This window comes from Dysidea avara, chromosome 1 (genome assembly GCF_963678975.1).
Source record: "Dysidea avara chromosome 1, odDysAvar1.4, whole genome shotgun sequence".
NCBI classification, from domain to species: domain Eukaryota; kingdom Metazoa; phylum Porifera; class Demospongiae; order Dictyoceratida; family Dysideidae; genus Dysidea; species Dysidea avara.
The window spans coordinates 37,005,065-37,033,047 of NC_089272.1; the positions used below are offsets into that span (position 1 = coordinate 37,005,065).

A 27,983-nucleotide genomic window follows, 5' to 3' on the forward strand; every position below is an offset into this window, starting at 1 on the left:
TTGTTAGGATAAATGAAGCCTATTTTTACTGAGATTACTCTAATAGAGCAAAATCTTGTTGAAAAACTACTCTAATAGAACTACTCTTGTTCAGTTAATTGTCTGTGTGTACAATGGACCCTCTTCTATTCCCTGACACCTTGAAGTTATATGATAAGGTGCATGTTCTCATAGAGATTTCAGATCTGTACCCTAATCCTGACTAGTAAATACATAATTATCTACAATGTACAGTGGTTTTATTGGGGGATTCCATTTTAAATACCAGTTTAATACTATAAACTGTTCAATTTTTAGGTACCTTCTTACATATAACCACAACAACTACTGTTGCTATTAATGTCATGTCAGTTACTGAGATCACTGGAGATGATCCAAGTCACCAAGTGTGTACCAGTTGTACTAGTTCTCAACCTGTTGCTAAAGTGGGGGACAGTCCACTTGTTATATCAAACCTTATTGGTGGAGATTATACTGCTTGTTGGAGATGGTGACTACATCCAGTAGATTACCTTAGATCACCAAAGGACAACAGTATGTGTGACTGCTTGTAATGAGTCCAGTATTATAACAAATATTTCAGTGTACAGGTATGGACATGATAGTTGGAATTAATGGTATGTAATGCAAACACAATAATTTTATCATTTATTAGGTATGGCATCACTTGTAATATTCTGAGTGTTCAATTAGAGTGTTTAAAATTTTTAGTAGCTAACTATGTCATGTAGAGTTATGATACCTTACATCAATTATATGATGAAATTTCATTGAAGGTTGTGTATCACATAAGAACAGAGGGTGTGGGTGGTAGCAGTGATATTACCCGAGGTTTCAAAATGAGAGTGATTGTGGGTCATTCCACTAGAACTAACTTGACACAGTAGAGCACAAAAAATTGCACATTTCACTTTACTGTTCATATTAATGGCGTCATCTCCAATCACCCAACTGTCGTTCATGTACAGACAGCATTACATGCATTAGGGGCTGTTTTGTGGAGACTATAGTATGTACATGGATCCTGAAAACAGCTAAACTGAAAAGTGGAATTTCTCTCAAGAGAATTAACATTTCAGCCAACTAGTGGTGACAGTAAAAAGAATGTCAACAACAGACATGTGTGGTTTGGCTCCATTACAAGTTTAGGAAAGGGTTGTGATGGATATTACTTTTTATGGCTTCCTCATAGGAAATGTATGATGGAAATTTTGATTGACCGTAAATATTGTGTCAGACATTTGAATAAAAAGATTTTGAAATACTTTTAGTGGGTCAAGCAGTACATACTTCAAATAAGCCAAATTTCAAGATCATGTGTAATTCAAATTACATCTGTGAGTTATTAAATGTTTTTGAGGATCCACTGGCAACTCAACACGTATATACTATATAACCCACATAGTTTCTTCAGACATTGTACAGCTGTAGTTATACACCTTGTTCACACTACAGGTACATCACATGTATACTAGTGAAATTTATTCCCTACCTTTTTTCATGGCTATACTCTGTAAATACGAATTAAATGTCCACTAGATAGCCACAGGTGTCCCTTGTTTCATTGCTCTTTATTTATATGATTTCTAGAAATTTTTGTACTTAGAGTATGTACAGTGTTGGGCAAGTTCCTTTGTAAAAGTAACTAGTTACATATTACTTGCAACAGAACTATTTAGTTACAGTTACATATACCCATAAAATAAAGTAACTGTAATAATATTACATATTATATTACTTTGTGTCCACAGTCTTAAGCTGTCACGTGTGAAACTACCACCTTATCACGTGACATGATTGCATGGTTGGACAATATGCAAATTTTAGTTATAAGTAAGAAGCTGGTCACTAAGCTTCATTCAGTAGGCCTCATTACTTCGCTGTGGCTAGGCATTACTCAGAGGATAACTAACGAGATTAGTAACTTTGTTACTTGTAGTAATAATATTACGTAATATTAGACTCGTTACAGTAGCTATATTACTTAGGTAACGCGTTACATTTGTAAGTAAAGTATCTTGCGTTATATTACCTGTTTTTATAGCGTATTTCGTTATATTACTTTGTTACTACAAAAGTAATAATATTACGTAACGCGTTACATAAGTAGCGCGTTACTCCCAACACTGAGTATGTAGCACAGGGGTACCAGTGTTAAGTACACTTTTCTTGTTTTTAGCAATCACAGAACCTACAACATATTGAAGAGTAGTGTGGTTTTTCTTTTTTTTTACTGTAAAATAACTAAGTACTCATAGACAGTGGAATATGGTCCCCCACCCCCACACACACTCACACACACAATGTCACACATACACACCTTTGTTGGTCACAAAAGAGTGACATAAAAGAGCAGCAAGAGAGATCTTATAATGTCTCATTAAACAGCTACTTAATTTTCTCCGTAACTAAATAAAAGACTATCTTTGAGCTTTTCCTGGGGGTAAGCTCCATTCATTGCCAAAGTTTCCCCCACACTTTTGGCTGCACCACCTCCGATGAATCTAGGTACTATTGGTAGTGGAGTACATAACTATCCTTAGTTTAAAAATACTACATGCTTTTAGGAGTAGATAATGATAACGTTATAATGGTGGGCATTATTTGTGACTAAATTTGGATGTACATACATCAATAGATTTATCAAGACACAATTTCAGAGATTATGGGTTGAATTTTAATTTGGTTCACAATAAGTTCAACCATGATGTCCATAGCAAGCTGAAGACCATGATTTTGAGCATGGGCTGGTGTATCAACAGAAAATGTTTCAAGTTATAATTGTGGAGACTATATCATATGGTTGTTAAGGCCACTCAAAGTGAAAGAAATATACATCTGGGCAATTGTCTAAGAGTGGCCATTTCCAAAGACTTGTGTTCCAGCTGGTTGGTGTTACTTTTACAGTAGCTAACACATGTCTTCAGAACTCACTTGTGACCTGAGCAAACTAGTGGCATGATCATGGGCATGGCTGTGGTATAAATATGTAGTGTATTGATGTGGTTATCCATTCATGGTGAAAAGTCAACTTCAACAATTTGGTAGCTGTACATGTAAAAGCCTTTAGAAGACATAACCACTTTTAGTAACATACAGCTAGATTAATGTTGGTGTGATTTGAGCATTTCATCAATAACAAAAAATTACCCAGATCTGGCCTGTATGGAATTCCCCAAATTTGCAGATGAAAACAAGTAATCAAGTTTGCCTGTAAACAAACATACTTGTTTACTAATTCTGTCAGTCCACACCCTAGTGATGGGCGTAGTGTGATGTAACACACCCTGACCACATATGGTACCACTAAATTATATAAACAAACCACTTAGTCTGAACATAGAAGCCATATAGTTAGTGTTATTCATCCCTGATGGATGAATGGCATTAAAACTTGGCTATTTTCAGTTGAATTGGTTGAGTGTTGTTTATGAAATTTGATCAGTGAAAAATGGCTGTGTCTATCTGTGTAGTTTTGTGTCTGCTATCTTCACTATGTTCAAGTAGAGCTGGTAAGTGTTACTGTAATTTGTGTTATTTGTGAATACTATGCTCTGATATACATCGTAGTTAACAATGATTACTTCAACATACAGTGTAGATATTAATAATAAAATCACTGCTATAGTTTATTGTTGTCTTAATATAATATTTTGTTTTGTTTTTCTATGCTATAGCAGAAGACTCAGTTGAAGCCTGTGTGTCATTTGATGCTAACCGTGATGCTTTTCTTAATGTCCAATGGAATGTAAGTACTTTATATGAACAGTAAAGCATTTAACAGTGTGGTGATGTGTATACGCTGTAACAATAATATGCTTTGGGTATAGAATGAATGTAGCTAATGTTGTGATGATTGTACAAATAGTATACCTGTGACAAAGTTAAATATATGATATATACTATGATTATTGGATGCATGTAGTTTATTACACTTACTGTACATATTATGGTTCACCTGTATAATTTATGGTGAAATTCAACTACCCACTGTACATATAAGGAGATTAGGTCAGTAATTACCTAACAATGAATTTGATTATCATAACTGCTAAGTAAACTGTTGTTGTATGACATCATTAATATGGTGTATGTACATTTGCAGTTTACTAATAGAACAAATATCACCTTTAATGGAATGAGCCAAGTGTACAATGGAACTAATGCTACAGATATACCACTGAATATCAACAGAAATATCAGAAGAGATAATGATCATGTTAGTGTTACAGTATGTGACCAAAATAATGAATCATCTTGTCAAGTAGTAACTCATGGTGAGTATCTATTAGTCCACTAACACGTTGATTTGATTTTAATTTTTCCATGCAGCCACTAAACATTTATATGATGTTACATGGAGAAGGATAAATAATAACACATTGGAATTTACATGTGAAGTGGCTTGTAGAACACCATCAATTGCAGGGTGTAGTGTTGTGCTTAGTAATCCTGGTGGAGGTGAATGGTCTAATGTCATTACTGGACTAATTGAAGATATCAGCTCACGTTTTGTTACTGTTGTTGTTAACAATGTGGACCCAATGAGATCTTATAATTATAGTGCTAGTGCTCTTGTCATAGTGAACAGAACAATAATTTTTACTACTCTTGTAAGAGGAGGAATACCTGCACTGATAATACCTTCAACAACATGTAAGAGATAAATCAACATACTCATTAGCTACAGTAAATTACATTGTACAAAAAGGCAATGAGTATCTATATGTTATGTTAATACTTGTAGTAGCTGACAATTAACATGTCATATTCAATAGTATCTCTGCATTAACCATTCAGTAGCACTGTAAAATATCAAAGATACCTAAATAGCATATCACACCATTTTCCTGGTGGTCTGATGTCATTACTGAACTAATTGAAGATATAAGCTCAGGTTTTGTTACTGTTGTTATTAACAATGTGGACCCAATGATATCTTATGATTATAGTGCTAGTGCTCTTGTCATTGTAAACACAACACTCATCACTTCTGATGTCACATGAAGAATCATATCTGCCCTGATAATATCTTAACCAAATGTAAGATAACAAATCTAAACATAATTGTGCTATATACAGTAGAAAAAGACGTAATGGGTTAGTACCATATAGCCAGAAAAATTGGTGTGAGGAAAGTTTGGAAATTTGGCAAATAAGTGGTGTTTCACACCAAATCATTGTACAATACAAATCTGTCTCTACTAAAGTCGTCAATTTTTTTCTTGTCAAAATCCTATCATGGAACATTCGCCTAAGTTTCCTCCCACCAAACGTTCGGCTATACATTAGTAGTTGTAGCAGTTATTATATTGTAATATCATTGGACTGTCAATAACCACACTATACAAGGTACAGTACACAACCTTGAATAGGTGACTACCTACACAGGATGCATGTACCACACTGCTACTGAATGTTTAATTCAGAGCTACTATTAAATACTGATGAAGACAGTGCTAATTAATAAAATTGTGCCAAGAACACTTGCTAGCTAACACTGTAAAGTGTAACATGTATGTATCTTGAGTTTAGTATAAACTGGATATTGAATTGCTATCAGCTACTTTGAGAGATGAAACATGGAACACCTAGTCAAACATTCAGGCTGTTCACAGTAATGTATTTTTGGCCAGATTGTGACTCCCATTCATGTATGGTGTTAAGATTATTGTGTACTTTTTAGCGTTACATGTAATCTCGTAAAATAAGTTTGACTGAAAGTTGCTTAGTGATCAGCAGTAAAGAAGGAAAAATTCTTTCAATTATTACGACAATGACAGGTACACTTGCGTAGATAACAGCTAGTTTAATAGTAAATGTACATGTGTAATGTATTATTGATCTGTCAATCACCACAACATACAAGGTACACATTCACCCATATGGTGCATGTGCTATGCAGTTAATGCAGAGCTATATATAACAGGGCCGGAGCACTTTTTCAGCATTAATTTTTAATATATTTATCCTAGTCGCTGATAGGCACTGGCCAATTATGTTGGTGTGTTTTTTGGAATGATAGATACCTAAAGCATCATGCTAGCATTGCGATATAATGCCATGCAGTAGAATATTTACTAGTTAAATCCTTCCCCGTGACAATCCGACAGTCATGGAAAGATCGAAACACTCTAATAGAACAGTCAGCACATGCAACAAAGAGAATAAGAAGCATTAAGGGCTTATCCCAGGAAGCTAATATGTTCTTGGCATGGTGCTGGAAATGCAAGTTACTCATTATACTGCATGAGCAGTTGCTGTCCTTTGCTACAACTCAGAAGATCAATCAACAAGGATGTATAATATTTATACATAATTATTTGTATACAAAACTACAAAGATGTAGACAAACATCTCTACAGCTTCTGAGGGACTATGGATATGCCCAGACCTCTGCTCTAATATGCCTACGAACTCTGGAACACATCCCAATTTTGAAGTATTGTTATTATTTGTGTGTATAGACACTTCTCCTGTCATATGAAGAACTTCTCTGCACAAAGAAAACACACAAAATAAAAGCATAATGTATTTCTGAAAAGCATAAAAACAAGCATAATAGGTAGAAAATTGGGAAAATGCCAAAAAGCATAATAGGCAAATTTTGGAGCATAATAGACTCAAGCCTAATACTGTGTTACGTAAAGAAATTAATGTGAACATATGATTTACTAGTAGTATATTAAAAATTATAAATTTAAAAATAAAGTGGGAATCCAAGCGATAAAAAGTAGTGAAACAAGAGAAGAACGATGGTAGCTATTACAGAATAGCTCGGTGGGAAATCCCTACTTTGGCATGATATAGCCATTATTTTGTGTTCAATGCCAAAGTAGGAATTTCCCACCGAGTCATGCTGTAATAGCTACCATCGTTCTTCTCTTGTTTCACTACTTTTTATCACTTGGATTCCTACTTTATTTTTAAATTTATAATTTTTAATATACTAGTTTTGTTTAATTTTTTTGTTAAGGCATATACAGCTAGTTATAAACACGTGGCTGTTCTATTAGGGTGACTGCTGTGTTAGAGTATCTTGAGGCAGCATGCAAGATGTGCGCTTGCCCAAAAATGGGCGTGGTTTCGATCGATTATAGAGTATGTCGAGTCAGCCTTCCAAATTGAAGGTGTGCGGTCACTGAAATACAGCTAGTGCAAAAGGGGTGTGTCATCGTGGTTTCAATTGATAGATCGATAATGTGTAGAATGAAGAATAGGCGTGATCTTGTGACCTATCGTGAAGCTATCTAGTACCAGTACCTCCGTACAATACCCTCCGTCATAGATTATATCAGTAAGGAATATAATCTATTCCTCTGTACAGTAGCGTACTCTAAGCGTCTTAAATAATCTTGTGGCGTCTATTATGCTGCTTAAAGAAAGTGTTGATACGGAAAATTAATGCCTCGATATAGTTTCGTTGGATGAAGAAGAAGACAAGCAGCCTGATTGAAGATAAAAGAAATGACAAGGCGCAGAGGACACACACTCGTCAGAACCCCAAAAGGCACATCCCACTGGTGAGTTTGTTATTGTTGCGTAAAATGGTGGCCGTGCACTGCTTCATTTGGCCTCTAGGCTTGCGACTGTGGCCAGTCAGGCAGTCAGTCTAAAATTCAAAGTTTTGGCGATCTTTAAAATTCTGTATCTGGCCACCTGTAAGTGTTTTGTTGTATTTAATGCTGTTTTATGTGTTATATGGGCTAGTACTATTGCGTAAAGGTGATTTTCGTCTCGTAAGATATCTCTAGGATGATTTTTAAAGGTGGGATTTTGGACAGTGAGCGAAAATTTACATGGATTCCTACTTAAACGGTACGACCGTACCGTTTGATAGCTAAATGCAGTGAGTTTAACACAAGTACTAGCCAGTAATTTGCTAGGAAAAATAGTCTCAGATTTAATCCCAGAGCATACAATTTTCCTGGGGGAGCATTCCCCCAGACCCATTGGCACGACAAGTGCTCAGCATTTCACTGCCTACCCCTTGGTCTGACCACTTTAGAATTGCTTCCTCCAACCCTGTATAATATAGCTACTACTGCATATCAAACAGTACAATTGACCAGAAAAATGTCCAACTAAAAGTCCAGTGTGATGTTCTTCCAATAGTTTTCACTTCAGCAAAGAAGGTACGTACGTGCTACTACTATCCGTGGTCTCTATTTAGAATTCAAGTGGTAGAGAATTTGATCTGATACAGTGAGCTGTTGACCTAAAGTAATCACTTCCTGTACCTGTTCCCCATTCTCTGTCCATCTCTAAGCTACAAGATGGTGGGGCGTAATTCAGGATCTGCTGTATAACTGTTGTGAGCTCAAGGTAACAACATTAGTTAATTAGTGGAGTATTGATCCACCCGAATTTTTCATCTCTGAAAATGAAACGGCTTCATACAGGCGTGGAAGTATGCCAGCAATAACTTAGTGATTGAAATTTGTGCCTATCATAGCCTGTAGAACAGACAATCAATCATGATGACATTTCCTGCAAATGTAACTACTGTATTTCTAATTCAATAGTGCCTATTGTAATTCTACTGCAAGTGCCAAGGTGACGGATTCAATTGCAAAAGTGATGGATTTTACTGCAAAAGTGATGAATTCAATTGCGAATGCAGGCAAAGTCAGTTGCAAAGGTGATGAATTCAATGGCAAAAACGTGTAATAGCAGACTCACATATATATAGTGCTGTCCAGTAGAATCGTGCATCCAGGGCTGGAGCCCACGGTACAGCCACTTTGCAGCCAGTTGATTTTGCAAAAAGATCAAGATACTCTAATAAAGCAATTATCGCAATATACTCTAACAAGTAGAAGGAAAATTAGGAATTTTAAGCTGGATTTGGGATCAAAGAACAAAAGCAAGGAAACAAGGGAACAGCTAAAAGTTGTGAAACAAGGGAGGTTACCTATACCTGCAGATATACTAGTGGACATCTAATCCCTACTCTTCAGTCTATAACCATGACTGAATTAGGGATTACATGTCCACTAGTAGATCTGCAAGTATAGGCAACCTCCCTTGTTTTGCAACCTTTTAGCTGTTCCCTTGTTTCCTTGCTTTTGTTCTTTGATCCCTAATCTAGCTTAAAATTCCTAATTTTCCTTCTACTTGTTTATTTACTTTCTTATTAACACAATTATGACTACTGACTCCACATGTACCACATTAAAAGAAAGAATGATTCCATAAAATAATTTTGCGCCTGAACATGTGCCCCAATAATCAGTTACGCACTGAAAAGTGAGGTGGCCAAACTAGCCATTACACTTCGTTTGTAGCTATGTTCCGCTCGTTACACAGCGTTACAAATGAAGAAACAGTGCAAGAAACTTCTCTGCAATGAATCCAGTCACTACGGAAAATGCGGGCGAACAGCATGACACAGCCAGAGGGAAGCCATATCGTGCTATCACAAATTGACACCTTGCATTGTCAGTGAAAAGAACTGGAACACAAAGGAGGACAAAGGTAAGTCCATAATATGTGCATTGTATGTACTGCGGTTGACAAAAAGGCACGTCTAGGGATGAAGCAACGTCGAACAGTGAAAAAATCAAGCCCGTCACAGCAGTTATGCTTGGCTGAAGGTATCAGTTAGTTAGTTAGTTAATTAGTTAGTTAGTCAGAATTAAATTCTGTTAAACAATTTTTTTTTTAAATTCTGTAGAAACTTGTTGGAAGGGTTTGAGGTCACTCTGAAGGCATTTTTGGGCTTGGCTATGCCTAACCAATACTGCCAAGCTATTATGAAGGAAATTTGAGGCTGGTTTTAGGGTGATATTGTTGGGCAAGAACGCCCAAAACTGCATGATCCCTAATATACAGTACTACTGTACTGTATGATACAATAATCATCGCAATACTCTAATAGAGCATTCAGTACAGAATATAACCACATTTCTAATTTATACTACTTTGTCTAAACCATTACACCTAATTGTCTTGAAATTACTTTTCAAAAGTTCCAGTGAGTCATGTGCATGGCATTGCATTGGTAATTGCTCATGCTTGTCATGCATTAGCATTTTTACAATCAAAATTGCTTTTGTATCTCAAAGAACTATCGTCAAAGTACAATTAGTTAGCTATACTACTAGTTATAGATGTGAAATTGAATTAATTGATACTATACAGTGTAGCACAAGATTACATCGATCCTTGGTGTTAGCAGAAACCAGAATGATCCTGTGTATGTATAAAGTAACCTCCAGATGCCACTTCTGAGAGTCCAAAAATTTCCGTTGGTGAGCATGCTACCAAACCCCCCTAAAGCTTGGCACACTACTTGTCACATGCACTTGAGTACCATTTGAATATCACGTCAGACCAAGGAGCCAAGTGTATTTATACTGAAGGATAAGTAACATCAGTGGTCCTCGTCTGTGATCCACAGTAGGCTGGGTATGAAACAGTTGGTGCAAGGGTTGTCCCACCAATATGAAAAGACACAGTAGGTATGACAAGTGATGTGAGTACCTTTACTGATGTCACCACCTTACTCGTGTAGTGCCTGAATGTAGGTTTATTCAATCACCTGAGTTGCAGTGGTAACAACTCTACTGACAAGAGTGGCAATCAGAAGTACTAGCTGGGGTAGTTTGGCCAGAGTGCAAAGAAGCTGCTCTCTGAGAGTCTACCATAGTAGAAGGTAAGAGCCAATTAATATTACTGGCTTCACTAGACAATCCAATCTATGAAGCCTGCTTAGTTGCAGGTGGTCTCCTAATCCCTTTCAATTACTTCTTCTCTAAACTAATTGACAAATCAGTCAAATTCTCAGTGTCAGTCACAACTTCGTATGATTCTGTAGGCACTGAAGAAAGTTGTTGGCTTAACAGTTCATTGCGTAGAGCCAACTTTGACATTCTCTACTTGGTAGCAACTATTGATTCCTTCAACTGCTGACTCTGAACTGTTGCTGTTTTCTCTGCAGCTGAAAGTACTTCCTTATAGTCAAGCAACACTAACCTGGTGTGTTCCTCTATCAACTGCTTGATACTAAGGATTGCTGTAATTCCGACAACTTATCTTCTGACTGACCAAGTTGTTTTACTGGGAAATTGAGCTTGTCAGTGAAGGGTTAGGGTTGAAGTTGTCGAAGCCATTGAATGTTCTGGCACTGAAGCCTTTGGGCCTGAAATTTCAAGAAAAAGTACACTAGTTCTCATCCTGAAGCTCCAATTGTTGGATGCCATCAAAAATTTGTTTCACTACTAAATTGTATATTCATTCATTCATCTCCTTAAGCTTGCCTTCTATCATTATTTGAAGGTCATCAAGTGTACTGAGCCTGTGAAAGTTTATGAATCTGTAAGATACTTAGTCTAGTGTATTTGGAGTTTAAAGGATAAACTTCTACAGTATACGAATAGAAGACTTCATTCTTGATTTCTTTACATAGAACTCTTTTTCCTCTACAACTACAAAGGCTAACAACCTCTACACTAACTAACGCCAACACTTATAGTTCCACAATCACATCTCAGTAGGACCTCCACTATAAAGAATCTGTTGTTATAAAGTATAAAGAATGTTTAATTGATCATAAAACAAAAGGTAGTGAAACCATAAAATATATTGTAACATAATTTTTATTTATTAAGACTTTACAGCACAAGTGCTGAAGGTCTGTAGGACATCTGGTCCTATACAGCCTGTTATTACAGAAAGTATGTTTGAAAAGGTAGAGAAAGGAGAAAACTTCTATGACTGCAACTTATACAGTAGTTAACTTGATTTTTTCACTGTTTAATGTTTTTTCAGCCCAAGACGTGCCTTTTTATCAGCTATGATGCAGTGCATGCATCATTTTGTTATTTATGCCCCATTTATTTCTCCACTACCATGTAGGCATTGATTCATGGTAATATTTCATGGCTTCAGTACTTTTTATTTGTTATGCTGTGTAAAGGGTTGAACACAGCTGAAACTGAAGCCCTTTTACATTTCAGTAATAGATAGTGAAGGTGTTGATTTGGTCCATGGTCACTAGATTGAATGCAGAGGCACTTCTCATACTGTTATTTTTTAACACTGTGTGACAGATGGAACATACGTAGCTGAAACAGAAGTAAAATGGTCACTTCGCATTTTAATAATTGATTGTTAGGGTGCACTATGTGTCTGGCAGTATTCTTTGCTTTGATGTGGTACAGTATGTATTGATTCACCAGTAACTAAAAAACAAGCAAGTGTGAGTAAAATTGTAGGGATGAATTCATCTACACCTACAACTATATTACTGGATATTAGATGTCTAATTTAGTCCATTGACAGGGTGAAGTGGGAAATGAATGTCCATATAGCAATATCCAAGAGTACTCTTGTCCTACTCAAATGTAAAATTCTATATAATAGTTATACGGGCACAATGTGGAGTCTATGAAATTTATAAACCTGAAGGCCCGGGCTGTAGCGCACAAGCAAAGCGAGGGCGCTACTAAGGGCCTGAGGGTTTATAACTTTCATAGACTCCACATTGTAACCGTATAACTGCTTTAGACTCTATTTCACATTACACTCAGATTACTTACCTCATCCACGGCTGTTTCTGCTGTAGGCTCGGCAAAAGCGGCTGGTTTTCTTATGATAATACTAGCATCATGGCAACTATGCGTCCTCACATGTCAAAATAATTGTGCTCATTAAATCACTACATGTGAGCAACTTATAGCGATTGGACAAACCTAGATTTTGAGCATATGTTATATTGTGCCTGAAGGTGTGGAGTGTATTACAAAACAAGGTGGAGTATATGAGATTTATTACCCACCCAAAACAGCCTAGAGTCTAAATACCATAATTATATATTTACACTTGTTGCAATTATGTGTAATGTGTGATATGTATTTTCAGACACTTATATAAGGTATCATCCATAATTTTCAACATTTTCATAAGCATACAGAGGGTACCCATTTGCTTACCCCCTCTCTCCTACTCAAAAGCGTACTATAAAAATTGATGTGATAACTATTCAGTGTTAATGGGTTTCTTAATGTGTTAACTTGTCAGAACGTAGGCATTGAAAGAATGCTGATGATTTATATATAGCCTTGTGTACACTACATAGCCAACTCTTGAAGCAGTCATTCAGAGTCCAGCTGCAACTCAGCTCCTACAACCATAAACATTCTAACCAAACACCAGCAGCAGTACTAAACTGGATTATTTCTCTATGTGGTGCTACTACTAAGACCAACATTTTGAAAGCCTTACAAGTGAATTTACCCTAACGTACTCTCTGTACTCTTGCAAAGATGCTGAAAACAATGGATGATCCCTAAATGAACAGCTGTCTACTTTGTATAGAGATTTAATAAGTAATTATTGGCTCTATACATTGTAATAAAAGATGTGATAATGTGACTGATCACATTTCCAACCCCAATCATGTCCTTGTGTTTGTAGTGTATGTCAATACATTCTCTACCATCATGACAATGAAATAACATGCTGCTTAACTGCATTGTAGCTCCCACGACTATTGCTACTATTACAACATCCACCACTATCACTGCTACTACTATCTATGGTACAGCTGCTACAACTGTCGCTGTATTCACTACTCGTACTTCATCCTCAACTCCTACTTCATCCTCAACTCCTACTTTACATGCAACCTCAACTCCCATCACCAGTTCTAGTTCCTCTAATTCCAATGTTGGGTTAATAATACTAGGTGTACTATTGGCAATTATTATTATTATTACAACCATCATTATCATCATTCTTGTAATTGTAATTGTGGTGTGGAAGAGAAACAGAAGTGGATCCACTAAACCAGAGGGTGTATATTACAGTACTATTGATGAAAGAACATTACAAACATCTCTACCAAATAAACCAGAACTACTTTACACTGAAACGGATGATGAACAAAACAATGGCATAAATATCTCCAATGCAAATTGCAACCCCACCATGCAGGATAATCCTGCTTATTCTGACCCTAAAGAACAGGTTGTATTACAAGATAATCCTGCTTATTGTGGTGTAATAAATGACCAAGTCAAGTTGCAAGATGATCCTGCATATGAAGTTACCTCTTGATAAGGAATGATGACTTTTACTGTGCCTGTTAGTTATGTAGAGCAATGTAGTTTTAAATATTACTGTAATTGTATTACGTATGTACATTAACTGAACTTTGTGATTTGTTGTGATGTGGTATATTGCTAGATCCTCACAATTTTTTAACCGCAATAGTAGTCAGTAAACAACATTTAATCCAATACATGAGTTAATGAGTTCTGACGTACTAAATGAGCAAGAATTGCATTGTCAGAGCACAGCAAATATACCACTGTACTTGTAAAATAATCATTTTAATTTATTAAAGCTTTACAGCAAAAGTGCTGAAGGTCTGTAGAACACCTGGTCCTACAGCCTGCTCAAAGACATTAGACACTAAGACATTAGCTACTTAAGGTGTGTTTGAAAAGTTGCAGAAAGGAGAAAAAATCCATGATTGGACCCAGGTAGCCTCGAACCTGCACCATCCGATTTACGTTCGCGTATGAGCAGTTATTATGTACTTTACAGGCGTGTGTGTGTGTGTGTGGAGTTAATCTGCGTATACAATAATATAAATTGAATAACGTGACATTGGAGCACTCACAACTAGCAATTTCTGCATGATTAGTGCGGTGGCCAAGAAGCTAAACTATGTGCAGCTACTTGTACATTGCTAGAACTAGATTTTCATCACACTGTCTTGAGATCATTCATTGGCAGAGCTAGAATACATGTAACATTAATAATAAAGGTTCTTATTACACTGTCACACTTACATTGAATGTTTGTTACCCAGCATGGGTTAGGAGGAAAACTGCTTCTTGAGTCATGGATGTCAAGGATGTCTTTCCACATCTAAAACAAATGCCATGTTTCACAGTTTAAAATCAACCAAGCAAAAATTATAATTCTGAAAAAAAAAAGTTACAACATATTTTCCAACACACACACTGAGCCCCCACCAAATACATTAATATCAAGGAGGTGAATATGGTTAACTCCCAATGATTTTGTACTGGAACAAGCATGTTTTCATATTGTAAACATGTTTGTGTGCCTGAAATGTCTATACTAAATGTATGGGATACTTTTAAAGCTCATTCTTGCCCATATCAAGGCATATTTTGATGCATTTAAATGGATTTACAATGCTACTAAATGTTTGGGCAGCTGGCCCATGTTACAAGAGTTTTATTAACAAAAAACAAGGCTCAGGTGAACGCGCAAACAGACTGTAGACCATTACTGGTGTCTAGTTCTCTCCTCTGATTCAACCATCTCTGTAACACAATTCATTGAGTTCAATAATTTAACCAAAATATCACTAAAGATGACTCCCAACATAGTTTTTCAGAAGAAATTTTTGTAGTATTATTGTAATTGTTAATTTGATTTATACATGTAATGTAGTGTATGTGTAGCAAATGTATGTAGCTACAAACCCATCGGATAGAGAACATGTGTTTACCTTGATCAATATAGTTGTCTATGTGGGAGCTACTGTAGAGCTCATCAGGTGATCATGAACTGACTTATAATATAGCGAAGTATACAATTCTGATGCCAAACGTGTGTGGATGTATGAATGACTACACATTTTCTTCATTTAGCTTTCATCAACACAACAATGTCTGTAAATCATGTTGTTTTTTTTTTGATTTTGTAGACAGCTCTTCAGGCAACTATATAGTGTAAGTGACCAATTATCATTTGTCCATTATTGCCTAACTCAGTGACCAATTCATAGACCAGCATGCACAGCCAGCAAAAATACCTTTAGCTTTAATCTCAGAAAGCCTGATTTTAAAGAAATTGAGATGGCTCTATAACCATGAAAATACCCACCTAAGTTTTAAATTTTATTCTTGAAAAATGTCCACCCCTTTTTAGTTTGCTACTGTCTTGTAGTATCATATGATTACAACCAATATAATGTCTCACACAAATTGATTGTTCAACAGATTCAGCATACACAGTACAATATAATGGAATATCTATTTACATTACACCATTATGTCATCACTATTATTATGACAATCATCCATCAAGCTCTACGAACATAGGATTAGGCTTCACCCAATCACAAAAATCAACACTCATGACACAGTTCAACCATTTTATATAGTCTAATAGTTATGAACTTTGATAAGTGTGGCTAGCTATCATACAGACTTTCACCTGGTCACCCCCAAATTTCTATTTCCCTGAGTTTCCCTCCCTAAAGGAGAAATCCTAGACTAAACACTGATGTTGCTGTGAAATGATTGTGGAATGTAAAATGGATTTATGTTAGTGACATTGCGTGTGTGAGTAACCTGTTGAGTCATTGTCAACAACTGGTCTTGCTTGAATATAATGTGATTGCTCTATTAGAGTATGTTATCATTATCTGCTTATAAAACATATATGTATGTCTGTTGTTGCAATCTTACAATGGCTCATTATCTACCTCACCACAGTAGTGTCATCAGGTTTAATATTTACAATGGCTTGATGTGACGATTATTGCCTGGTGTGAGAATGAACACTTAAAACTCTCTAATAGAGCAGTCAACTTGACTATGCAACATTTTACACTACTTCACATATTGCTTTATATCTCATTCATACATTTAGCTATCATCATGAAATGTTCAGCACTACTTGTCTACATCACAGTGATCATTTGAGAGCATGGGTGTGATCATCAAATAATCTAATTAGGATTGTGGCACATTTAAACATTGTATTGTTTTCAATAATTTTTACTACATACAATGACTGCTCTATTAAGAATCTTTGGTATTTCAGTGGGTAGCCACAACATTCATATACCTGTAGAAAAAAGTGGGAATAGAAAAGCATATTCTGTGATGTTTTTATGACTAGAATAAGGTTGTTTGTTACCGCATGAAAGAATAGGAATACAAATAGCCATTATATTGCCTGAAGGAATAAACAAGATCCTTTTAAGGAAATTTCTATTTCTAGCCTGTGCTTAGAGGTTACTAACCAACTAAAAACCAGTAGTTTAAAGAAAGAACTTTCCATCTACTCAGAAAAAAAGATTACCAGGACATACAAAAAAATGTATGGAAAAAAGGCTGGGAAATGAAACTTCAGTGATACTGTTTTGTAGATACTAATTGTTATAATACTATACAATAGATAAGACGTTGTAAGTGATTAGTGTGATAAGCTCTTGATTGCATTGAGGACTCTAAAACATGTTGTAATAGTGATGGTAACCGGGTGTTTTAAAAATATATTAGTGTCATCTTAAGTTGCTATGATGTACGTATAGTAGCTATTATGTAGACACGTACACATATCTGTCTGTCCTACTAGCTGATTTGGTTATCTATACAGTATTATTGTACAACCTTTGGTTTAGTACTGATACACAGAGAAATGTCAAGTATAGCTACAAAGCAAAACTTATACTATTGTTCCTACTTACCGATCAGTGCATTACCTATTAAACTATCTTGTGTGTGTACTGTGCACTATTATGTGTTGTAAAATAAACAGTTGGCTCTCTACCAAATCTTGTCCATGCCTACTACTTGTTTAAAATCACTCACACTGCAGACAAGAGCAATTGAATAATGAACAATATTATTTCACAGCAAATGTACATGAAGGTATCATAAACCAGTGTACTGTAGTGGATGGTGTGCATGTAAAAGTATTAGCAAACTGTAAGCTAAGCAGAATCTGTGATGTCCTTGAAGTGTGTTGTTACTACTGTTGAAACCATTAAAATCAAGTCTACTTGTTGGGGAATTTTTAACCAGAGACAGCAAGTTTATTATTTAATGTTACAACAACCAACTTAATGATACATGACTAAATATAGTCATAACATGGTTAATCTCAATAACCTGTTTATACAATATAACTGGCTTGTTATTTATTGTTATCTCCTAGCAACACATTATGACTATGTCACACACCACAATAGAAGAACACATATCATACGTGACATATGCTTGACATATAGTAGGGCTATTTATCATGTAGTATGTAGCGTTCATATAGTGTAGTTTATCATAGTAGTGTTTATCGTGTAGTGTTCATATGGCTTTCTGTAATTTCCCTTTGATGTATATGGTGTGATAATTGTGAATACCCTCCAGTACCCAACTGATAGACCTGATAATAATAATAATAATACATATCTTGCAATTACACAGTTTGTACATTCATTAGTATGGCTTTATACATGCTATCTCTTCTAGATAAATATTTCCTATCTACTGGGCCAGCTGAGGAGTAGTTGTTATTATGTTCTCTGGATAAAACTGTAAAGAAAGATAGTTGTACTTCCTTAGTAACCAATATATAGTTGGTAATTAATGAATTAAGAAACAAGTAATGAATTACAAAATACATGGAATTACAATTAGCAAGTCAATTCAATACTTTTAGCATGGTTGTGACATGTACATAGGAGTAGCAGACAGTCATGCCCACTGCTCAATTCACCATAAAATTATATGTTAACTGCTTATAAGATGTGTACAAGGTCATTAATAAAAATCTTTTTTGTTAAAACACTTGTACAATACATAGAAACTCTACAAAATTTGTACTGGCTACACTTCCCTTTGATTCCTCAATAGGTATGGTGAAAATCATACAATATATGCATGGTAGCTAGTACTGTATAGCAGGGATCATGAATGATGTGCTTTTCTGCCAAAATCTATCACCAAACAACAGCCTCACTTTTCTTCTACCAGCTTGATTAGGCATAACAAACATGCCTTCAGAGCAATCTAAGATACTTACTGTACAATGAGTTTCTATAGATGGAAAACAACCTACAGTGAAACCTCATTAATAGGGCCATCTCGTGGACCAAAATATTGGCCTTAATAAAGAGGTGGTCTTATTAATGAGGTCATAAAGTATTGCTTAGCTATGTTTGGGACCTACTAAAGGTGACCATTATAACGAGGTGGTCTTATTAAAGAGGTGGCCGCTAAGTGAGGTTTCACTATAGAAGAAAAAACAAAAAGAGGAAAAAGCAAGAATTTACCTACAGAAAAGACACCTAAAGAACTCACAGAAGCCCAGGGAATGTTAATGAACTGGTAGGAACGAAGCAAGGAGAACCCAAAACTGCAACGGGAGCCAGCCCATCGTCACTGAATATGGGGAACTCCACTTTTTACTGAGTAAATGAGCCAAATATAATGTAGGTGGTAGTGACTGCTGCAACAGTATTGCACACATAGTAGAGCTAGCCGACAGCGGAGGAGGAAATAGTACCAATCTTTCCTCCAATAATTCAAGTGCAAGTGGCCAATGTTTGTGAAGTGCCTATAAAATCCCTGTTTGAGCAGGCTGCTCGCATTGCTGTCTCCTGCTCATACAGGATTTTTAATCCTAGAGCCTCCCTGGACTGGGATTTATCGGTTTGCCTAAACTGTGCTTTTCTGCATGCTATAATTATTATTTTTGTATTGTAATTTAATAGTGTAAATCTTGTCAAAGCTCCTGTACTGTCCACCCACCCCTGAGTCTAGATCTCTGTACTTATGCTGCATATAGGGACCAGTCTATTTTGCTTTTAATTCTACCTATTTTTCTTTCCAGCAATTCTTTTATTTTTCACCTATTATGCTCCATATTTTGCTCAAGAATTATAAATTTTGCTCAGCACTGATCTTTGTTAATTGAATATTTCCAAGTGCAAAGCTACAGTTTCGCCTTAAAGTGACTGTTCTATTAGAGTATCTCGATCAGAAATTACTTCTAACATGTAAAGCAAGAAGCCAGCTAATATTGCTTAACATGTATGACTGTTTTATTAGGGTATCTCGATAGTCACTTGTTGTTCTTGTAACAATTAGCTATGTATTGTCGATATTTTAGCGTGTCTGACTGTTCTATTAGAGTATCTCGATCTTTTGTGCAATTTTTATGTCCACTTCACAAAAATTGCACCTATTATGCCAGCATTTTGCTCATTGCTTTCACCCAACCATTATGCCAAAAATTTTGCTGGCGAAATCGACGGGTCCCTAGCTGCATATTGTCTTAACAAAAATAAAATGTCTCTTTCTCATGTTAGGGGGGCTGACCAGAGCTGGTAGCAGGGGGTCTGGGGGTGCTGCCCCCAAGAAGCTGTACTGAGTTTAGTCTTCCTGACATCTCAAAGTTCACCAGAATTAATTTATAGGTATGGTTTGAAGCATTTCAACTAAAACACCAACCTTTTTTAGTCAAATCATTTATTTGCAGTCAATAAAACCTCTTTTGGCAAAGTTTTTAGCTGTTAACTACAGGGTTGATAAACATATAACAAAGCTGGAAACACTTGGTAGACACCAACTCTCAAAGTAAGAGGTCAATGGTTTGACTCCCACTGAAGTCTAGTTACTTTTCTTCGATTTTACCAACACGTTTTTTACTGCTCTATAAGAGCATTTGCGTGTTCTATTATTCTGATGGCAATGGCGGATCCAGGATGGGGCATTTGGGGCAAACCCCCCTTCCCCCCCCCTTCAAGAAATTGCATACAAGATCGAGATACTCTAATAGAGCAGTCAATTACTCTAATAAAGCAGTCACAATGTTCATGAGGCAGTGTAGTTTACGTATGAAGCTATAAATAGGATTTTATGTTACATAACAGACGTGATATAGTTGGTAAAGGATAACTAGCTATTATTGTTGTGACCTTTTTTTTTTTTTTTTTTGGTCTTCAACTGGTTTTCAGCAAGTTTTTTTTTGGTCTTCAACTGTTTTTCAGCAAGGTGCCCCCCCTCTTTCCAAACTCTGGATCTGCCCCTGGATGGGGACTGATTTGTTTGTGTACAGACAACTATTCAGGTGCAGGTACAGTACACACACGTTATTTTTATGGAAAGAAACTAGGCATGCAGTCAGCTGTGGGCACACACCTGATTTACTGAAGTGTGGAACTGATGCAAGACACATACTGTGCTGCAGTTTTAGAATAATCACTGTACATTATTATTAGCACAATTTCAGATACTGTACAGAAACTGCACCGTACACCTCTCACTCACAAATTAACAAAGCACATTCTTACTTGACCCACAATTCAAGTCAAAATCACAATAGCATCATTTGTAGCCATCAGCCATGCTAACTACCCTTCACTCCATGTGAGTCACCATATATGTGACCGGGCCTATGATAACAGGGCATGTGGGCACAAGCTACAACTAATCACACTACAGATAACATCTCAGTACTGGAACAGAATATTTGCATTCTGTAACTTGCATCATAAAGCCAATTAAATGCTTACTAAGGGCTAAACATTTCATTACCATATCATGATGGTATTAAAAGTGATGAGTCAAGGAAATTTGTAAAAGTAGGCAGAAATCATGTCCCTGTTTTTGCAGGCCCAGTCATTATATTGACAGAATTTGTCTTATATTGATCCTTTGCCCCACTAGACCATTAGGCAGTTTGTTGAGCTAAAATTTACTTTTATAGGTTGATGAACCCTCTAGATATATGTGTACCTCATAGACATACAACTCTAAAGAGTTGTATATCTATTCTTGCCTATATAGAAGCCCTTCTAGGAATTTGGGAACATCTTTAATTGCCCTGGGTATTGCACAATTTGATACCAGAATTTGTCAAATCTCCTGTGAAGGACATGGCATTTATAGGTGCATACATCATTTTGATTTTGGTGAACAAGAGCACTCTATAGTAGCTACATAGTTTCACTCACTAATACAATAAAATTTTGAAACCTGAACTACAGTTTTTGTTACAAGGTGTACAACAAGTTGACTCTGATATAGCAGATAGAGGCATGAGTGAAATGTGCTCAGAATTTTGTCCAAAATGCTTTCAGGAATTTCCAAAGAAATATCCACCATACATCTGCCGATTATAAACGCTCGTATGGGGCATGGCACTAAATGGACTCTAAAAGATTTCTGCTTAAAATGCCTTCCCTAGGGAACTTACTGGTCTGCATGCTTTCACAACTTGTGCTTTTAAAAGTTACTAATTGTAGGGATTACAGGTTTGAATGGAGAAAATACACGTAGGACCTACCAGAATTAGATAATGTCAGGCCTAGACGGCTGGTACAAACACGGGTAAGATGACTGGTATAACGTGACGATACGTGTAATACAAGGTAGAGAAATAAAGTGAAATATGTCTAAATACGGCTATATTTTTTATTTTAGCAAGGTCGTAAGAAAACGACGACGACTAAAGATTTTTTATTACGTAACCCCATACAAATCCATTGAGAGATGTTGCATAATCCAGGGCTAATATTGCAAAACTGACCTTACATGTAAATAACTCACAGTAGTCGCCGCGTCTTTTAAATGGGCGTGCGCTTCATAGTTGCTTGGCCGAGGGCCTCACTACCGTGAGTCTTGATATTACCAAATTTGTTGGACATCCTAAACAGACCGACTGAGGGGATAGCCTGAATTTGGGAAATTACTTTCTTTACAATGCTAGCTATATGTGTAGCTAGCTAGCTACTATGGCCATGTATTATTTTTTGCTTTCAACTCAAGGTTCAGAGTTTCTTCAAATTAACTTTCACAAATAGGGTATATAGCAATTGCACATAATATTGAACTATACGTGTGTAGTGTGTGTGTGCATGTGTAGTGTGTGTGTGTGTGTAGCATGCGCGTGTAGTGTGTGTGTGTATGAGTGCGTGTGTAGTGTGTGTGAGTGCGTTTGTAGTGTGTGTGCATGTGTAGTGTGCCTGTGTAGTTTGTGTGTGTGTAGTATGCGTGTGTACTGTGTGTGAGTGCGTTTGTGTGTGTGTGCATTTGTAGTGTGTGTGTGTGCATGTGTAGTGTGCGCGCACGCGCGCGCGTGTGTGTACATAATAACCATGACATTCCATGGTTAAATTGAAGTACTTGCATAAAAGTTGCTGACAGCTATACGTGTGCTACTATGTGTATTGCATTTAACTTCACAATTTCATAGGATACTGTATGCAATGAAAACACCTTATGTCAAGCTCATGGTGACCTTCCGTAGGTTCTAAATAAGGACAACGATGAATCCCAATCTTTTGGTGTTTGCAACCTTGAGGTGCAATAGGACAATTTATTACATCAAATTTAGCCTAGCTTCACCATTAGGTATATTTAATAGGCTGGATTCTCATACATACTGTGTGTCTGCAACACATAAAGTATTTATCATGTTACCTGCCCTGTTGGTAATCACACCAACATTTTATTTATTACAATAAATAAACTGATAAATTCCAATGCATGGTACATACATAGTATACGTACATACATGAAATTTGGCTACATGATGATGCTTTGTAAATTTAACTGTCAGTTTTTGTGCACCTAGCTTTTTACTTACTACAAACACCTTTAAACTTGTAGCAGGAATAATAATCACACCGGACCACAATAGTAGATGACAAAACTACATTAGAAGTGTGACGTCATTTTATTGTATTGCCATGGGATATTTTGTAGATTGAAGCACAGATCCTTTACACCCTGGAGATTGGAATCTGCTGATTTCTCTGTTCATTGGCAGTAGGGATGATGAGTTTACTTCAATTTGATTAACAAAGAATTGGTAAGTACACAAAACAAATTGTAAGCTAAGAAGAGCTAGCCAAAGTTTGCCACATCATTTGAGTGGTGGGATTTGAATATGCACTGTCAAGGAGAAATGGACTAAAGACTTTGTTGGTTACCCAGTTATACTTACAGACTGAATTTGACATTCGTACAATGAATGATTCGAGACTTACAGCTAGCCAAAGTTTCAGTCGTTTGGATCTTTGTCACTGTTACTAATTTGTCTCCAAAATTACCTTTTGGCTCACAGTAAAGAACAAGATTACTGAAGCAAACAACACAAGATTCACAGTATAACATGTTTAACTTTTCTCACCCGGTCAACACCAATTAATAAAATGGTGAGATAGTCTGAGCACAAAGTACAGCAATTATGTGGAGATTCCTATCCCAGGGGTGTAAAGGATCTTATAATTGAAGACACATACTGCACACACTAAAAATAGAGTATGTACATATTAAGTGTGAAAATATATTCATATCAACACTGAGTTGACCATAAGTGGTGGCTGACTTGCTATGGATGAGGTGACCAGCTGAAAAGTGGTTGAAAATTCAGGAAACCAGACTATATAGCTTATAAAACTCCTCATATGGTAGGAAAAGGTATACTTGTGGCCATGAATTTGTAAAATACACATACAGGCACATTTTGACATTTAGTGTGGCATTAGGGAAAGACAGTCACACACAAAATTACCTGCCTTACTGGATTTGCTTGCATGCCATGGGGGAACATGTTATAAAATGGTTATTTATTACCGTAGTCACATGTACACTTTGAAGCTTTGTGTCCCAAGACGTAAGGCAACAAGTTACAAGGATCAGACGGTTGCATATGTTTACATACTATAGCTATTGCTAGACCACAACTGTATGATTGCAGTTTAACCTACAGTAGTTTAGCCTATAGAGCTGGTGCTAAAGTTGTTAGAAGAACTCCAATCATACCATGTAGCCTAAATATTTCAAGTTTGAGCAATGTTGCTAAAAATAAAATTTTCACAGATTTGCAAACACTCTCAAAATGTATTAAACTATATAGAGGTCTAAATATTTCAAGGCTAAAATTTTCGCTGAAGTGATAACCCCCAAAACCGCTAAAAATATATTTAGGCCATACGGTAAGTTTTAAGTACAGGTACAAAAGCAGTTCCAGAAAGCAAAAGATAGTTAATGTGGCTATCAGGTTATGTGACACCAAAGTCAATGCAAATGGCAGTACAATTATGTTGTACCCAACAGTTGCCAAGCCCCAATGTTGGTCATCATAGTATACCCAGGCAGTGCTAGGGTTCAACCCAAGTAGGACATCAGCAATCTACTGGATAGTAGACAAATGCACAGTTTCCCATACCTCAGTTATTCTGACAGTGGCAGTTCTGTTGCTTGCTTCTAACTCGGCTTTTCAGACTTCACAGACGACTCAAATACCATATAACCAAAATATTTCGAGGGGGGGGGGGGGGGATTTTTGCTGATTTCGCGGTTTTTGGGGTTATCAGCGAAAAATTTAGCCTTGAAATATTTAGACCTCCTAGGGAGTGTTTACAAATCCGCGAAAATTTTGTTTTTAGCAACATTGTTCTCAAAATATTTAGGCTATACAGTATCGATTCTAATTATAGCGCTCAGTAATATGCACTGTAATTTAGTATTCATTGTAATTCTAGCACTTATTGTAATGCACTTGTCAATTTCATGCCCCACCCCCGGGGGGGGGGGGGGGGGGGGGGAAACAGGGGATTTGACAAATCGCGGTGTCTAATTCCCCACTAGTGGGACAAAATCGGCTGTCAAATCCCCACTATGTCCTCACCCCCATAGTAGGGGATTTGACAACACCTCAAGGATGACTAAGCGCATATTTCATGCATGCGACTAGTAATAAACCTGCCCTGTAGCTAGCAAAATTATAGCAAGTGCGATTTTAGCTATTGTTTAGAAATAAGCAATGTCAAATCTCCACCTGGGGTGTGGGGCATGAAATTGACAAGTGCATAACTTACCACTTACTGTAATTTAGCACTAATTGTGACCTAACACCTATTGTAACTTAGCACTAATCATTATTGTAACTTAAACTATAGGCACTTATGTTATTGTAACTTAACTAGGTACTTATGTGTACGTACCGCGTAAAAACCCTGTCGGGTGTTTGCTAATCAATCAACAAATAAAAAAAAAATAAATAAATAAGCAAACCGCGAGACACACTTACACAACAATATTGCATTGGCGGAAATTCCTGCTTTGCCGGAGCATGTGATCGAGCCAAGCCTCGTGTTGAGTGTTATAATATAACATGGCTTCCCTTGATCTACTGGAAAATGACACTCTGGATAACATTAATTACCTGGATAAGCCGGACTTGGGTAAAGGTGCATATGGTAGAGTCTTTGCCGTGAACCACTGTAATCTTATTTGTGCCGCCAAAGAGATTCATCCCGCTTTGGTGGAGTCTACCGTTATTCCCGAGCAGAGAAATGCATTCACAGAAGGATTTATACGAGAATGCCTTAACAACATCAAACTTCGTCACCCGAACATAGTGCAGTTTATGGGCGTGCATTACACGAAGGAATCCGTTATTCCAATTATGATAATGGAACTGATGGATATGAGTCTCACCTCATACATACAAAAAAGTAAGAAAATTGATATGGCAATCAAATTTTCTATTCTACATGATGTTTCATTGGGATTGAACTACCTTCATTTGCAAAAACCAGCTGTCGTTCACCGTGATATGTCGCCTAACAATATATTGTTGAAAAACGACTCCCTTGTAGCCAAGATAGGAGATTTAGGAGTGGCTAAAGCAATTGATGCAGGCAATAAAAACATAACAAAGCTGACCAAAGCTCCAGGTGCAATTGATTTCATGCCTCCAGAAACACTGGAAGACAACCCACTATATGGCACACCTGTAGATGTGTTCTCATTTGCTGGAATTTTTCTTTTTGTGTTTTGTGAGCAATGGCCAAGCCCAGCCAGTCCAAAGCTAAGAGATTCCAAAACCAATCAACTCATTGCTCTCAGTGAAGTAGAAAGACGCCGACAATACTTGGTAAAAATGAAGGGGAAAGTAGCTGGGTTCAAACAACTGGTGGTGAGTTGTCTTGATGATAACCCAGATGGACGTCCTACAATGGAAGAGGTTACTAAGCTTATTGCACCATTTACGGTATGTCTTAAGCTAGTAGTGTGAACTGGGTCAAATCACTTGAATCAATTTCTGGGTCATTTGGCTTTGGGGTCAAGTGCTGCATCCAAGTCCTTGTTTTATCTAGGTCTTTGTTCAAACTGGCTCCAGAGTCAAATGTCATATAGTTCAGGTGCCTATTTTTATCCAGGTCTGACCCAGATTAGATCACACGTTAAATGAATGAATTACTAGTGTGACAATTTGGAAGTGTATTACGACGTCATAGTGTAGTCCTGCTCTGTAATCTTGAGTCATGCCCACTTTTATGTCACTTGTCTGTAGGCATATAATTCATAGAACTGCATCCATTTATTAGCATGTGTACTGCAGTCTGTAGGCAGACACAATCCATGTCCATCACTGCCTGCATTCTTATGTGGAGGCATGCCCACTAACTGATAATCACTGTGCAAGTCATAATTGGTTGTCCAACTTCTTTACTCACTCATCAGCAATATGTGACTGGATCTGCGAAAACCTGATACAATCATGCATTTTTGAATTCCCATTTTAAATATAAAATTTTATAATCTAATATAGCCAAATGCATCCTCTGACAAAGTTTCAGCCTCATATACCAATAACTTTGGAAGTTATTGCCCTACAAAGTAACTACAACAGAAAGATCGATTTGTACAGCACTGTGCCAAGTATAGGGAAACTAAACTACAGGTGCTTACTAAAACAGTTGTAACTTAATAGCAGAATGACACACTGAGTTTAAATCTGCACCATATTGTCGGGAATCGAGAGTAGGGGAATCGATTACTGGGTAAAGTTTTTTCTTGTATCACCTGTCTTACTACATGCAAAGGCAAAATTAGTGAAGAAAGATCAATCGCATACTCTTGTTTCAACATGACAAACAAACACCCATAACTTCTGAATTTGCATCTACTGCAATGAAGCAAAGATTTTCGAACTCTTCTTGAGTAGGTGAATAAGATGATATCCAGGTATTTATTGTTAGTTCCTAAGAACAAAGCTTTCAAAAATTTACAGAATTTTTTTTTATAATACACAAGTATTTCACCCATTGTATTCAAAGCTTTGTACTGTAAATTTAGGCTTGCGCGGTTGTGTCAGGTTTTCACATACATGTATGATACTGTTTATGGGCATAGCTATGTAGAGCCATGCTAATCTATCTGTATAGCGTGTTGACAAATTCATACTTG

The 27,983-nt window shown here is 36.7% G+C and overlaps 1 protein-coding gene and 2 long non-coding RNA genes across 3 annotated transcripts in view; 2 read left to right on the top strand and 1 right to left on the bottom strand.

The window, feature by feature from the left end:
• The window catches only part of LOC136263742 (uncharacterized), a 139,601-nt gene that overhangs the window by 16,517 nt on the left and 95,101 nt on the right, over positions 1-27,983 (bottom strand). The window lies entirely within an intron of this gene.
• Positions 306-1,170, top strand: LOC136250056 (uncharacterized). Its single transcript, XR_010698429.1, has 3 exons — positions 306-534; positions 584-617; positions 777-1,170. It is a non-coding gene; the product is annotated as an uncharacterized lncRNA (long non-coding RNA).
• The window catches only part of LOC136263538 (uncharacterized), a 28,090-nt gene continuing 25,941 nt past the window's right edge, over positions 25,835-27,983 (top strand). Inside the window, exon 1 of the mRNA XM_066058140.1 lies at positions 25,835-26,784. Within this exon, the coding sequence (XP_065914212.1) occupies positions 25,903-26,784 (882 nt within the window). The 5' untranslated portion in view covers positions 25,835-25,902. The remainder of the gene's footprint in view (positions 26,785-27,983) is intronic.